This window comes from Macaca mulatta, chromosome 8, assembly GCF_049350105.2.
Source record: "Macaca mulatta isolate MMU2019108-1 chromosome 8, T2T-MMU8v2.0, whole genome shotgun sequence".
Classification (NCBI taxonomy): Eukaryota; Metazoa; Chordata; class Mammalia; order Primates; family Cercopithecidae; genus Macaca; species Macaca mulatta.
The window spans coordinates 113,165,120-113,181,298 of NC_133413.1; the positions used below are offsets into that span (position 1 = coordinate 113,165,120).

Here is a 16,179-nt window from a genome sequence, read left to right on the forward strand (position 1 = left end):
ACAAAGAAAAGGAAGTGCCACCTCACCCAGCCTCTCCAAATGGAGGACTATGCCAAGGGGTGATACCCCATGGGAAAATTCACCTGCAAATGGGGATGATAAATACACACACACACACACACACACACACACACAGACCCAGGTATCTTAGAAAGGTGGAGGACAAAGATGCAATGTCTCACATTGGTGAATCAGTGAATCCCTATCTTAGGTGTAAATCAGAAAGCTTCTTGGAGAAAAAAACACATTCAAACCCTGCTTGCAGCTGGGTATGTGCCTGTAGTGCCAGCTACTCAGAAAGCTGAGGTGGGAAGATGGCTTTAGCCCAGGTGTTTAAGACCAGCCTTGGAAACATAGTGAAACCCCATCGCTAAAAAAAACTATACAAACAAAAAAATTTGCTTGCAAAACACCCAGCTGGACTCCCTGTGGGTTACAAGCACATTTAAGACTTGGCAGAGAAACCAGTTGACTGCCACCTCAAGATCTTAACTTCTAAAACACGAAAATAGACCCACAAAGTCACAAAGCAATGTTTCTCCAAGCCACAGGGGAACTGGCTCCTACAGATAAAAAGATCCCTGCTTTGAGCCTGAATGAGTCGGCCAAGGCCCCCTTTCTTCCGACCAACCAACCCTAACCAGGTAAGCCCTCCTCAACCACCTGACCCTACAAAAAACCCTTCCTAACCCTCTTATTGAGTGATTCTGAGGGCTCGCCCAACATGTGGGTTCCTTTGATGCATCAAATTAAGCAAACTTGGCATTTTGTGGCCATAGGCATATCCTTGGTGGGCCTGATGTCTCGGACTTGAAGGAGTTCATGGCCCACGTGGAACAGCCATGCCTTGAATTAAACATTTAACAGTCCCAACCCTTGAGCTTGAGTGGCTTCTGGAACATCCAAATCCCCACTGCCAGGTCCCATTCTGCTTAGAGCTCTGGCACTTGTCTTGGTAATCAGAAACCTGTACTGTGCTTTGCTGGGGACTTGCAGCAGCAAAGGCTGTTGCTACTGAGGGAGGGGGAGGGTGGTTGGGGGAGGAGGACGTTGGAAAGGGGAGGGAAAGTGAGGCAGGAATCCCTTCTTCCTCCTGGCCCCTCCACAAAGGACTAGGGGCAGGGATGTAGAGATGCAAAGGTCAGGGAACTGGGGACACTCGTGACGCTGAGAAGTGTGATAGAATATAAAAGCTTAATACTATGTGAAATCAACTCTGAATAGTGAGAAACTCAGCAATTGTTTGTTGCAACTTCCAAGGCACTATAGCAAATGTAATCCACAAGCGTCATCTAGTGGTACAATCTGTCAGTGCCGGCCAAGCCCTGATCTCTGAGCGGCAGCTCCGCCGGGTGAGAAGTCTGCACTCGGTGCCCAGAGGACTAGGACCAGACAGCCGGCCACATCCCATCTGCCAGGGACAGCATTCAGCCTAATTGCCTCGGGCACTCTGCTCTGCAGTGTAGAAAACAAGCCTCGAAGGGAACTCTGAGCTGGGACTGTAGGCATGTCCCACCATGCCTGGCTAATTTTTTATTCATATCTATATCTATATCTGTATCTATTATATATATATATAATGTTATAGATATATATATTATACATGGTGTCTTGCTGTGTTGCCCAGGCAGGTCTCAAACCCCTGGCCTCAAGCAATCACCTTGCCTCGCTCTCCCAAAGTGCTGGAATTACAGGCATGAGCCACTGTGCCGGGCCAGAGCTGGGGGTTTTTGGGGCACAGAACAAGCTGTGGTTGCTTGGTGACTGGGGTTGCTTGGGCATTACAGCTGTTAATGCCTGCCCAGCGTAGCATCCCAGTTATGAGGGATGTGAGGGGGCAGTCTCACCTAATATGTCGGATCGCCTGTGGTGCCAGCCGTTGTGATGGAGTGGGGCAGGCCTGTCTCTCAGGTGGAACCAATAACCCAGCTGGAAGGCTCTTGAACGCAATGGGAGCTTGAAAATGAGGGATAGGAGTGCCATGCGGCAGGGAATTGGGCTATTTTGTTTGCTGCTGTCCCAGTGCTAGAATCATGGATTGTGCCTGGCAACTAAATATGAAAAAAAAATAAAAACTTGTTGGCTAGATAAACAAATGAATGGATGGATGAGAGTTGAAGCCTCCATCAGGCTGTGCTGTACAGGAGTCAAGAAGTCAGAGGGGCTGAGGGATCTTGCGGGATGCTTCCCTTTGAAGGCCGACCAGATCCTGGAAAGCTCAACCCCAGTCACACTCCAGACAAGACTGTGAAGGGAGAGTTTAACGCAGGTTAGCAACTTAATCCAGCCAGTTTCAAAAGCTCACCCTACAGCCACAAAGATAGTGGCCTGAGTGGCAGAGACAGCAGTTGAAACTACTGAAATAGTCCAGGCAGGACGTGGGAGGGTGGAGCTTGCCAGGCTCTAGAAGCAGGCATGGGCTCTGCCCACTTTAGGTACAGACCCTGGCCAGGCCGTTTGTGCTTTGCCATCAGGCTGAGGCTGAGAGAGGGGAAGGAGAGAACTGGGTGATGGGCCTCTGGTGGTTGTTTTCGGGCTGAGTTACGGGAGAAAGAAATGAAGATGTTGAGGAAAAAAGGGTCATTGGAATTAAAGAAATCTCATGTCTTCAGGCCCTGGCTGGGCCGGAAGCCTGGACCCTGGGCTCACCTTCTGCTAGAGGAGAGGCCGCTGGAGGGTTGCAAAACAGCCACATCCCTTTGGAAGGGCCAGGCTCCTAAGTCATGGTGCAGCTGTCCCCAAGGGCTTACCTGAGGGCGAAGTGACTTCAGAGGCCAGGAAGACACCTGGCTCCCACAATATCTGAAGGCTACAGCCTATATTATTAGAAAGGGAAAGGCGTAAAAGAATTGTAAGTGCGGAGGAAAAATGCTGGCAGTCAGCATTAACAATAAACTCAGGCTTTTTGGCTGGGCACTGGCTTACGCCTGTAATCCCAGTACTTTGGGAGGCTAAGGTGGGTGGATCACCTGAGGTCAGGAGTTCAAGACCAGCCTGGCCAACATTGCAAAAACCCCGTCTCTACTAAAAATATGAGAATTAGCTGGGTGTGATGGTGGGTGACTGTAATCCCAGCTACTCAGGAGGCTGAGGCAGGAGAATCGCTTGAACTTGGCAGGTGGAGTTTGCAGTGAGCAGAGATCATGCCACAGCACTCCAGTCTGGGCAACACAGTAAGACTCTGTCTCAAAAAAATAATAAAATAAACTCAGACTTTTCCTGGTTTGAGGAGAGGAGAAAAGGGGGCTGCAATGACAGAATAAAAATAGGGAGGTGTCTAGAAGGCAGTGCCACACAATATTAAGGCAGGAGTCTGTTAGAAAGCTGTCAGGGGATTTTTTAAAATAGCTTTTATATACTTTTCTCTATTGCTGGAATTTTGATCATTTAAAAGATTTTATAATGGGAAAAAACAATAATCTAACTTTATAGGGAAGAAAGGAAGACAAAAGAGAGCAGGAACACAATGGGAGCTTGAAAATGAGAGGAGAGTTCGAGACCAGCCTGGGAAACATAGCAAGACCCCATCTCTACAGAAAAAAAAAAGTTTTAAAATTAGCCAGGTGTGGTTCTGCACACCTATGGTCCTAGCTACTCGGGAGGCTGAGGTGGGAAGATTGCTTAAACATGGGAGGTCGATACTGCAGTGAGCTGTGATTATGCCACTATCCTCCAGCCTGGGTGACAGAGCAAGACTACATCTCAAAAAGAAAGAGAGGAAGGAAGGAAGGGAGGGAGGGAGGGAGACAGGGGAAGGGAAAGGAACAGTGACTGAGAAGGGCGAGGAGTGGATGTGCAGGGGCTAGTCAGGGGTCAGGGGTCAAGGGTCAATACAGTGCTCCTGTTCCGAATGACCAAACACACTTGTTATGGGCTGTGTCCCTATCAAAATTCATACACTGAAATCCCGACCACCAGTACATCAGAATGTGAACTTATTTGGAAATAGGGTCATTGAGATGTAATTAGTTCAATTAACATGAGATCATTAAGATGAGACCAAGTCCAATACAACCAGTGTCATAAAAAGGGAAAATTTGGAGAGACTCATATACAGTGTGCAGGGAGAAAAGCATGTGAACATGAAGATGGCCACCTACAATCCAAGGAGGCCAGGAACGGAGGCTTCCCTCAAAGCCCTAGAGAGAACCAACCCTGCTGAGCATTTGGACTTCTGGTCTCCAGAGCTGTGAGACACATTTCTGATGTTTAAGCAACCCACTTTATAGTTTGTGTATTGTTTGGGCAGCCCTAACAAGCTAGTACATACGTCAGCAGAAACTGTGGTTCTGACCTTCTTAAGCAGACAACATGGCATAGGCTTTTTAAAATTTTTACCTTTTTTTCGAAACAGGTCTTCCTCTGTAGCCCAGGTTGTAGTGCAGTGGTGCCATCATAGCTCACCTGCAGCCTTGAACTCCTGGGCTCATGTGTTCCTCCCACCTCAGCCTCTAAAAGTGCTGGGATTATGGGCACCTGGCCCCTAGCTTTTTTAATGATTGGAAAATGGCACCAGTTGCCTGTGCAGGGCCTGTGTACCCATTCCCCTGCTACCGGCACTGTCAGCTGCTGCGGACTAGCAGTTGTAGCTCATGGCTGCATTCTTCACTGGAAATCAGCACATAACTGTATCCATCACTGGGAACTACAGGGACGGCTTGCCCAAGGTTATGCCTCCTTGAAAGGAGTGGCCTGTAGCCAATGACTGGCTAATGCTGGGATAAAGTCCCAGCTGTCCTGTCTCAGTTTGGTTCAACTCTGAAGGCCATCCCAGCTCCAGGACTCCTATACAAATCCTAGACGGTGCCAATAGTTCTTGCGGAAGTGGTAAAAATGACAGCTTCAGCAGTTACACGTACAATGCTACATGATTAATGATAACGCTGGAGTTGATCACTCTTTTCAGGTTTGTAGAATTTTTAAATTTGAAAATAACAGTGAACAAAAATTTTAAAAATACTAAAGAAACACAGCTTCACAGAATGTTTTGTGTCTGGCTTTTCTATCTGAATGGAACTTCCTATAGGCAATTCAAAATGTGGGTGAAATCTGAGTGACGTACTGTAGGATCATGGGAAAGAGACCAGATCCAGAGCCAGCCTGCTGGGCTACAATCCTAACTCTATGACTTACTCCTAGCTATCTATATGAACTTCTTTAAAAAACAATTTTAAATTTTATTTTAAAATATTTTAAGGCCGGGCATGGTGGCTCATACCTGTAATCCCAGCATTTTGGAAGGCCGAGGTGGGTGGATTACCTGAGACCAGCCTGGCCAACATGGTGAAATCTTGTCTCTACTAAAAATACAAACATTAGCCAGACATGGTGGCACACACCTGTAATCCCAGCTACTTGGGAGGCTGAAGCAAGAGAGCCGCTTGAATCCGGGAGACGGAGGTTGCAGTGAGCTGAGAGCACATCATTGCACCCCAGCCTGGGCAACAAGAGTGAAACTCCATCTCCAAAAACAAAAATTAAAACAGTATATTAAATATTTTTATTTAACATAGAGATGGGTTTCACTGTGTTGCCTAGGCTGCCTCAAATTCCTGGACTCAAGTGATCTGCCCACCTCGGCCTCCCAAAGTGCTGGGATTATAAGTTGTGAGCCACCCCACCTGGCCTATATGACCTTCTTAAGGTCTGTAAAATGGGGCCATGAGTCTCTATCTCATAGGATGGCTCTGAAGATTGAGTTCATTTAGAAGACTAAATGGGTTACTATCCAAAGCCCTTGAATAGTGCCAGAAATAGTGTTGCAATGGCTGCATGATCCTGCAGTCCCCTAGCTGGGCAAGGGAACTTCCTTGCTGCTATTATTATACAATTACAGGAATGTTGGTCTTCTCATTGGTGCCACAGTACAGCACAGGGCTTACAAGGAAATAGGAGTCCTCTGCTTTTTAAAGAGGTCAACATTAGTTCAGTTTTCTTATCACCCATTACTCATCCTGGGCCTATGGCCATAAGGGTAAGGCATATTAAAAGATAATTATTATTTGACCCCCTGAAAGACTTGACATTGGTAACCTTGCCACACCTACTTTCTCACTCCAGTAGTACCTTACCTTCAAGAAGGATCCTTGCTGCTTTTTCCTAAAAGATCTCTTCACTCTCAACTTAAAAGATGTATAGAAAGACCTGCTTTTTCCATGTCTTAGCTTGAGGTTATATACACAAGAAAAGCCAACGATTAGTTTCTACCTTGAACGAATAAAGGCCTAGAACAGAGAGATTCAAAGCAAGGATTTTACTTACCAAGCACCAGCAACCCTATTCCCCTTATGAAATTTACAGGTGGAACTAAAGGTCAGAACTAAGTTATCAGTAGTATAACCCATTGTTACTCTGGGAAACTTAATCCCCAGTGCAACAGTGTTGAGAGGTGGGCTCATTAAGGGGTGATTAGGTCATGAGGCCTCAGCCTCATCAGATTAATGTCATTATCTCAGGAGTGGGTCGGTTATTGTGTGAGTGGGCTTGGTCCCTATCTTGCTCTCTTGCCCTTCTGCCTTCCACCATGGGATGACACAAGAGGGTCCTCACCAGATGTGGGCCCATCAGCCTCGGACTTCTCAGCCTCCAGAACTGTAAGAAATAAGTTCCTTTATATACATTACCCAGTCTGTGGTATTGTGTTATAGCAACACAAAATGAACCAAGACACCCTACTGTCTGACAATTCACAAGCTGCAACCCTTCTACTTCCTCAAACTGTGGGTCTTCTTCAAGGTAAAGTGCTACATTGATTGTAATATTTGTGTATTTCTTTACCATTTAACGTGTGCAAACTGTACTCCATTTTTAATTAGTTTCTATCAGTTTTGTAATGTTGCACTGACAAAGTTTGAGTGCTGTGCCTGAACCCCATTTTTTCTGTTGTACAATTTCACATAGTGATTTTTAGGAAAGCATATATCAAGTTATAGCAATACATAAAAGGGAGGGAGTGGTAGCATCATGCCAATTGGAAAGGAGAGCACCATTTTCCTCCTCAATGTGAACTTCTCATAAGCTCTGCACTACTGTTCCCTTCCCTGACTGACCTCCTATACATTGGTCCCAAATCCTCAGTCATTTGGGGCAATATGCAGCTAATGTTACCTAAACCCTTTTTTAACATTTAAAAATGTTGTCTGCCGGGCGCGGTGGCTCACGCCTGTAATCCCAGCACTTTGGGAGGCCAAGGCGGGCAGATCACCTGAGGTCGGGAGTTCGAGACCAGCCTGACCAATACGGAGAAACCCTGTCTGTACTAAAAACACATTAGTCGGGCATGGTGGCACATGCCTATAATCCCACCTACTCGGGAGGCTGAGGCAAGAGAATCACTTGAACCTGGCAGGCGGAGGTTGCAGTGAGCTGAGATCATGCCATTGCACTCCAGCCTGGGCAACAAGAGCAAAACTCCATCTCTAAATAAATAAATACACACATACATACAGTCTTTCTTTGGGGATCACTGAAGTTCTCTTTCCTCCTCTAGGAAGCTTTTAAAGTGTTTACATTCTTGCCTCCAGCAGAATTGTAGAATTAGGAAAAGAAAACCAAACTTTGAAAATGCTCTCACTTCATTTCTGTTGAGAATCTAACAATATGGAAGGTTAGGTTTAAATCATGAAGTAATTAAATCTGAAAGGCATTACTGGGCACTAAAACGTAGAGAAAATGCCTTGAGTGTATTTTCAACAAACCCGTCTCAAGGTTTGTTGTGACATAAAAACACCACAGAGTATGCTGGGCACGGTGGCTTACGCTTGTAATCACTTGAGACCAAGAGCTCAAGATCAGCCTGGCCAAACATGGCAAAACTCCTTCTCTACTAAGAAAAAAAAAACAAATAGAAAAATTAGCTGGGCGTGGTGGCGCACCCCTGTAATTCCAGCTACTCAGGAGGCTGAGACAGGAGAATTGCTTGAACCCGGGAGGCAAAGGTTGCAGTGAACGGAGGTGGTGCCACTGCCCCTCAGCCTAGTGATAGAAACTGTTTAAATAAAAATAAAAATTAAAAAAGCACAGAGTATATATGTTTCAAAGACTATTACCTAAGTTACAAGTTAAAAGCATCCCAACTCATTAAGTTTAAAAAACAACTTAAGATAGGCTGGGCACGGTGGCTCACGCCTATAATCACAGCACTTTGGGAGGCCGAGGTGGGCGGATCACGAGGTCAGGAGATCGAGACCATCCTGGCTAACACAGTGAAACCCCGTCTCTACTAAAAATACAAAAAATTAGCCAGGCATGGTGGCGGGCGCCTGTGGTACCAGCTACTCGGGAGGCTGAGGCAGGAGAATGGCGTGAACCCAGGAGGTGGAGCTTGCAGTGAGCCAAGATCGCGCCACTGCACTCCAGCCTGGGCGACAGAGCAAGACTCCGTCTCACACACAAAAAAACCCCAAAAAACCAAAAAACCAAAACCACATAAATGCAGAAATTAAAACTTTATTTCTGTATATCACTATGGTAAAGGGTTGTTGGTTCCCCGTACCATCAATCCACAAAAGGTATAAAACTTCATGTATTATTATTGTAACCTTGTGCGGATACCAGAGTACCTTTAAAATTCCTCCCAAATTTAGTTCCAAGAGGCAGATGGAGAGTTTGGACTGTCACCCAAAATCTAAAAGGGCCCTTGTTTTGACAGTTAGGTTTACACATGTGGTACATATTGAGGGGCACATAATCACTGGTAGATTGGAAATGCATACCTATCCTTGTTCCTTCCCTAACTAAAAAAGCATTTAAAAGGAGTGAAACTCACCAGGATGGAGAAATCGAGATTAAAAAAAAATGAAAGCTGAAAAATGGACAGATTAGTTTATAATTTAGCAGCTTCAGGAAATGGAATCCCAAGGCCAACAGAACGGACAACAAAAAACTCAGAAATTCAAAAAACAAAACAAAACAAAACAAAACAAAAAAGCAGGAGTTGGCAGCAGTCCAAATCCCTGGAGGTGGGGGCAAAATAAGGATTGTTTAACCACTCAAATCCCAGATCCTTTTCTCTACACTGCAGAGTTGGACAAGAGTCCGCTCTCATTTGTTCATTCTCTAGAAAAGGTAGCCCAGTCTCTGGGATGGCAGGGGTGTGTTACACTGAAAGCAGAGGCCCAACCCTTACCATGCTGGGTTCTAGAATGCTGGTAGACAGCCTATCACCCTTCAGGCACGAGATACAAATTGAGAATCAGCCAAGACCTTGACATAATGGCATAAGAAGTTCCCTAACTAATCAGCTGGGACAGATCATTTTTTTCAGTCGACAAACTCTACTCATGCACTTGGAGCTGCCTAGTGGCTCTTTAGTCCCCACTCAGATACAGGGAATGCTTGGAATTGTAAGAGTTACAGATTATAAAACAAGACAATTTAGGCAGGGCACAGTGGCTCACGTCTGTAATCTCAGCACTTTCAGAGGGCAAGGCAGGCGGATCACCTGAGGCCAGGAGTTTGAGACCAGCCTGGTCAACATGGTGAAACCCTGTTTCTAATAACACAAAAATCAGACGGGCATAGTGGTGGTGCACTTGTAATCCCAGCTACTCCGGAGGCTGAGGCACGAGAATCGCTTGAACCTGAGAGGCAGAGGTTACACTGAGCCGAGAGTGACACTCTGTCTCGAAACAAAAACAAAAACCAGACAATTTAGAATGTCCAGAGCTGGAGGAAAGAGGACCGAGGTGATGAGGGAAAAAGTAACATTCTTAGCGATAAAACATTGCTGCAACCTTAGCTCGGAAGTTTAAAATTGCCTAAGTGGAAGACAGAAGGCTTAGAATAGGGCTGAGAACCCTCCACCCCGCCATACCTGCTGAAAGTAGAGCAATTTGAGAAACATAAAATAGAAAATAGATGGGAGAAAACCAATAAACTCACAGAACTAAATTTTTTTTTTTTTGAGATGGAGTCTCGCTCTGTCGCCCAGGCTGGAGCGCAGTGTCGCGATCTCAGCTCACTGCAAGCTCCGCCTCCCGGGTTCACGCCATTCTCCTGCCTCAGCCTCCCGAGTAGCTGGGACTACAGGCGCCCGCCACCACGCCCGGCTAATTTTTTTATATTTTTAGTAGAGACGGGGTTTCACCGTGTTAGCCGAGATGGTCTCGATTTCCTGACCTCGTGATCTGCCTGTCTCTGCCTCCCAAAGTGCTGGAATTACAGGCATGAGCCACCGTGCCTGGCCTAGAACTAAAATTCTTAAACTTCAGCCAAGCGTCCCCTCCTCTGCATACTGCTGCTAAAAACAATGGGGACAAAGTTGTAGGCACAGGTGCACACCAGATGAAGTTGGGCACCATTATTTACAAATAAAGGTTAGCTGGACTCTGGAGTTAAAAGTAATCTAAATAAGATATTGCGATATCTTTAAAACATCTACACAACCCTATTTAACTCTTTAATTGCCCATACCTGATCCAGTGCTAATCTTCTCAGGCCATCGACAAATCAACTGCAAAGGGTTGACAGACGTAAGCAGTATCATCATAGAATCAGGGTTTGAAAGATCACTTAACAATGGAATTGCTTTTAAAGCTGATGACAATTACATACATAGGTTAAGGAATTTAGGAGTATGAAAGATGTTCTTTTTCTCTCCATTTAGTACCCCAAGACCACAACATGGAGCATGTTGTGTAGATTAAGCTTTCTACGAATTGCCATTAAAAAAAAACTTTTTATAGTCTATTTCCAATAAATAAAACAAAATCTTCAGCTGTGTAACACTAAAGTCACATTGCCTTTTGAATCTAGGTGGTTTGTGTTCCTGTATCTATACTCCTTTCTGGGTGAAGACATGCACTATGATTTAAAAGATACGTGTAGTACAGGCCATCTGTACGCAAAGAGAAAAGTTTCTCGGGATGTCTGAGTAGGAACTGAGACTTTTCAGGTTAGCTTCAACTTAATGCAAATACCAGTCAAGACCAAAACTAGTTCGTTTGTTGTTCCTAGGCCAGGTTTATCCTCATTATGAAAGCCTACTTCTGTAATTACTTGCACCACACCTTTTTCCTCTCAGGATGAATGCGATTCATAGGATTTACTCACAACTCAAATGTAGAAGACTAATTTTTGTTTTATATTTTGATTCCTGCCGATTTAAGTTTCTACTATTACTTTTTTTTTGAGATGGAGTCTCGGTCTGTCACCCAGGCTGGAGTGCAGTGGTGCAATCTCCACTCACTATAACTTCTGCCTCCCAGGTTCAAGCAATTCTCCTGCTTCAGCCTTGAGTAGCTGGCACAGGTGCGCGCCACCATGACTGGCTATTTTTTGTATTTTTAGTAGAGATGGCGTTTCACTATGTTGGCCAGGCTGGTCTCGAACTCCTGACCTCAGGTGATCCGCCTGCCTCAGCCTCCCAAAGTGTTGGGATTACAGGTGTGAGCCATTGTGCCCGGCCTGTGCTTTTAGATAATACTATAAGGTTACATTAAAATTAAATCAACTAACAGGCAGCAAAACAAAACCTTCCTCTGACGCCCAACCAAAAGTCCAGCTTATAAAGACAAAGGAGAATGGTCAAGTACGTGCTAAAGAGACGTTAATACCAAGCTATCAACCACTGGCACTATCTGCCATTTGCATCCATGTGCCAGGCACTTTTAAGGCCTGGTAAGGTTAAGTTCTAGTGTCTTCATCCTACAGGCAGGAAACCAAGGCCCAGAGCAACTTGTCCAAATCAGTATCATATAACAGGTAATAAGGGTTGTTTACTGAGCTCAGTGTACCAGCCAGTTCTAAACACCTTACAACTGTTACATCCTTATAACCTTATGAAGCTGCTATTTTTATTACCATCCTTTTTTTTCTTTTCTTATTAGAGATATGGTCTGTCTTTGTTGCCCAGACTGGAGTGCAGTGGTACGATCGTGGCTCACTGCAGCCTCCACCTCCTGGGCCCAAGCGATCCTCCCACCTTGGCCTTTTGAGTAGCTGGGACTACAGGCACTTATCACACCCAGCTAATTAAAAAAATTTTTTTTGGAGAGACGGGTCTCCCTTCGTTGCCAAGGCTGGTCTCGAACTCCTGAGCTCAAGTAATCCTCTCACCTCGACCTTTCAAAGTGCTGGGATTTACAAGCATAAACCACTGTGCCTGGCCTTACCATGATTTTCCATCTGGGAAAACTGAAGTACAAAAGGGTTAAGTGACTAGCCTATGTCCATACAGACAGTAAATGGCAGAGGCAGGATTTGAGTCAAGCAGACTGGGGCAAGGTCTACACCTTTAACTACCACCCTATACTAGTGTATTGCCTGAATAATGAAGTAAATCTTTAAAGTTACTCCCCAAAATATTAAGTCACCCAGTTAACTAAAGTGTTCAAAGAACGAAGAGATGCTTTTCATTTCAGCAGAGTTCAGAAGACTTCTTAAGGCCAAGACAGGTTAGCAAACTAAAATATATACTCTAAAAAACAAGAAAAAAGGAATTAAGCAATGTGTGGCTTCTCTAACCCAGTATTTCCATTTAATGGTATTAATGCCCATGTTTACTTAGAATAAATCTAACTTAATTTGTCAATCTATTCATTTAGTTCAAGTTTAAAATTATTAAGAGGCTAGTGAACTGAAGTATCTAGAAAAGGTTGTCCTGGAAACAGTGCTCACATATATACTGGACTTTATCAAAATTTCATTGTTCTATACATAACTCCCAGCATTTTTTAGCAGAATCAATTTACTTTCTAATAAAGCAAGATTGTTAATATACATAAAGCTCATATGTAAAATTTTACCTCTATTTCAGATAGAAGCCAAAGCAAAACATGAGGAATAAAAACATTTATCTATGTATTCAGAATCACACACAAGTTACCTTTACAGTTCAATTTACTATATAGAAATCACTGGGCTTTATATTTTCAGTTAACTTTTGAACTGAGATTACAATATTATAACAAAAAAATTTACATTAATTCAGAACTTTTTAGCATACCAAATTGAAATACATAGGTTCAAATTTCAGATTTATGGCAAACAGTCTTCAAATACAATACAGACATTTCTTAAAAGTTACCATATCATTCACATGTGATATTTGCAACTCTGAACTGTTTCATATAGAACAGCTCTCCTGCAGATATGGCAAAGTTGATATGCCATGAAGTTCAAGGCCTGTATAGTCAGGCCGAGGACTCAAAGTTGCACCATCTTTAAAAGGTTTGGCATTTCTGGACCACAACAATGCACAACATGTAAAGAAGGTAGGAAGCAGTCCCCCCTCCTTGTTAAACGGTTAAAAAAAAGTTACATGGTAGCTTGGAATTTTGCATAAAACCCCATAATATACCTTGAAAAAGTCCAAGGGCAATTTGATGGCAATGGATTGGGGTCCTATACATATTTTTAATAGAACCCATGAGAGTCAAATGGGCATTAATCAAATCAAAAAAATATTAAGCACCTACTGGTTCAAGAGATTTAAATTTATTAGAGATTCATGATCAATTTCTTTTCACCTCGAAATCAAGGTGTAAAAACCAGCTATTAAGTGCATTCCAAACTTCTATGTAGCACAGGTAGAATTTTCTGTCCATTGGCACCAAAGTGAAGTCACATTTCCTCTTGGGAGACAGAAATTCCACACCTGAACATAGAGTAAGTTAGGAAAAAATGACCCCTGTTGTTTATTACTATTGTGATTCTGAGATCTAGGATTTCTAATATACTAGCAGTAAACAAAGCAAATTCCTGGCAACAACTGTCAGGTTAGTGATGCTAACTCCCTTCCCCCAACCACCATAAAGTTTTAGTAAGAAAAGAATCAAAAGTAATGACTAAGCAGAACAAATTGGAAATAACAAGAAACTAAGGTGACAGTTCAAACCAACAACAAAAAATCCTACATTTGAAATAACTGCAACTGAAGATAGTAAGTGTGCTTCACCCCAACCCCCATCCCAACTCTGAATTTAAACATTCCGTGCAAAAGAGCAACAGGTTTCTGGATAAAGATGTAGCCCTTCTTAAGTTTTAGTGCTCTGCAGTTTTCTGCAATTTTATTTCCCTCCCCCCAAGTTTATTCAAAGTATTTAACAGAATCTTCCATTTCAGCCAAAAGATTGTGATTCAAAGATTTACTAAGGTACTCTATGCATTCTATCTATACAGAAACACCTATTTATTATTACAATTGATTTATGCAGGATTAACATTTTTGGTGTTAAAATTGTTAAACATCATGCTTACTGCACATCAACTCTCCATAATGAATCTGAACTTCACAATGATTTACCAAACACTTTACTTAAATTACTAATTAAATAACTGAAAAATGCACTGAGCCAAACAAAACTTAACTGGGCTATAAAGAAAAAAACCCTTCAAAACAGTCCATATACACATCTATTTCAAAACTACCTTTGCTAGCTAGCCCCTTTCCCAAAGTTTTAGCCTGAAAGAACAGTAAAATCTACACAAAATTTTATTGCAATCATACAAGGGTTACATTAGGTCAACAAATACTATGATGCAATTTTACATTTATTAAACTACAGTTCAAAGCACAAATTTACACATTCTAAATACACTAAACGTTATCTAATGAAGTCACACTGGTCTTCCGCTAACATTTGATATATCTGGGTGAAAGACATGAACTTTACAAGACTTTAAACACAAATCCTTAGTATAAAAACTGTGTTCTTGTATGTAAACGATTTAATGGGGAACCCAATTAATGGGCTTCCATCTCCACTAAGTCATCCATTTTGTTGCATATTTTATTTTAAACGCTTAAGGGGTAGGACAAACTGGTAGGTTTAAATCTGGACACATTATCTAAATCTCCCATTATCCCCAATGAATTATAGATGAAAGCTGTTTTTGTCTGGTCCCAAATAGCTATTACTAATAGTTTTTGTTGCCAAAAGAATTAAGAGAATAAGATTGTTTAAATTATTTTTCCACACTGGAATGTTGACCAGACAAGCTTAACCTGCAACTTCAGATCTAAAGAAGCGTTAATGCCTGTTTAAGCTTCAGCGGAAAAGCTGTCTTCTTGGCTCAGCTGAATGCAAGAAGGCACAAAGAAGAAGTTCTTCATCATTGAGTCTGAAGTAATTCCGGCATCTTGCATTTCATACCTAAATAGAAAAAATTCAGTTAAATTCTGAATTTAAGCCCAAAGACCATGTAATCACCTAACAAATGGATAATAAAATAGGACTATAACTAGTCTTCCAAATACCTTTAAAAGATCATCATTTTTTCTATTATAGCCATGCACTGCAGAGTGATGTTTTGGTCAGACTACACATATGACTGTGGTATACCCGTAAGATTACAGTGAAGTTTAAAAATTCCTATCACAATCGTGTCATAGCACAATGTATTATCCTTTCTATGTTTTAAGTATCTTAAGATACACAAATGCCACTGCATTACAACTGCCAACAGTATTAAACAGAGTAACATGCTGTATAGGTTTGCAGCCTAGGAGCAATATACCATATAGCCTAGATTATGTAGTAGATTATGCCATCATAAAATCACCTAATGTTCCATTTGTCAGAACAAATTCCCATCATTAAGCAACTACACTGTACAGGCAATACGTGACTGTACTTCTAAGTTTAGCATTCATCACAGAATTAAAACTTATTAGCAAGTCTACAAGGACAGTTCAAATATCCCACCTGCCTTAAAATAAAATCACCTTACCAATCACTGAATGACATCATGTAATAAATGGCTGGCCTCTGAAAATCATTAAAAGCAGAAGGTTCATGGAAAGAATCTGCTCCCATGTTATCAAAGATAAGCCAATCTCCCACATTCAGCTCAGGAAGAAGACAGCTTTCCACAATTTGATCAAGCTCATCACAGGATGGACCCCAAAGGCTGCTTGTAAACAGAGGCTCATCTTCCTTGTATTTCTGTAGGAAAAGTTTTACAATTTTTACTCATGCAGGTATTGAATTTGTGAGTAGATAAGTATTTTTCACTGTCTCAGATCCAATGTGTTCATGGAAAAAAGGCCTAGAGCCAAGGGCAGGGTGCTCCTTAAGCCTCAATGGTACAATTAACTCCACGTAAAGGCAACAAACTAAAAACGGGACTCCACCAGAAGAACGCAAATCCTCAAAAGGGGCATTTTTCCCCATTCTAAAATGTTTTTCAAAAAATTGGGAAGCATCTTAAAAATAACAGCTCAGTTTATAAAATGCC

At 42.6% G+C, this 16,179-nt stretch overlaps 1 protein-coding gene and 1 long non-coding RNA gene across 15 annotated transcripts in view; one reads left to right on the plus strand and one right to left on the minus strand.

Moving 5' to 3' along the window:
* Positions 1–515: 515 nt before the first annotated feature.
* The window catches only part of LOC144330837 (uncharacterized), a 38,754-nt gene continuing 23,090 nt past the window's right edge, over positions 516–16,179 (plus strand). The window contains exon 1 of the long non-coding RNA XR_013397400.1: positions 516–644. This is a non-coding gene — a long non-coding RNA (uncharacterized LOC144330837). The remainder of the gene's footprint in view (positions 645–16,179) is intronic.
* The window catches only part of AZIN1 (antizyme inhibitor 1), a 38,678-nt gene continuing 35,263 nt past the window's right edge, over positions 12,765–16,179 (minus strand). For 13 of the 14 annotated variants that reach the window (XM_028852109.2, XM_028852112.2, XM_028852110.2 and 10 more), the window contains 2 exons: positions 15,673–15,887; positions 12,778–15,095 (listed from right to left, as the gene is read on the minus strand). In XM_028852109.2, the coding sequence (XP_028707942.1) occupies positions 14,984–15,095; positions 15,673–15,887 (327 nt within the window). In that variant the 3' untranslated portion in view covers positions 12,778–14,983. 14 annotated transcript variants of the gene reach the window in all.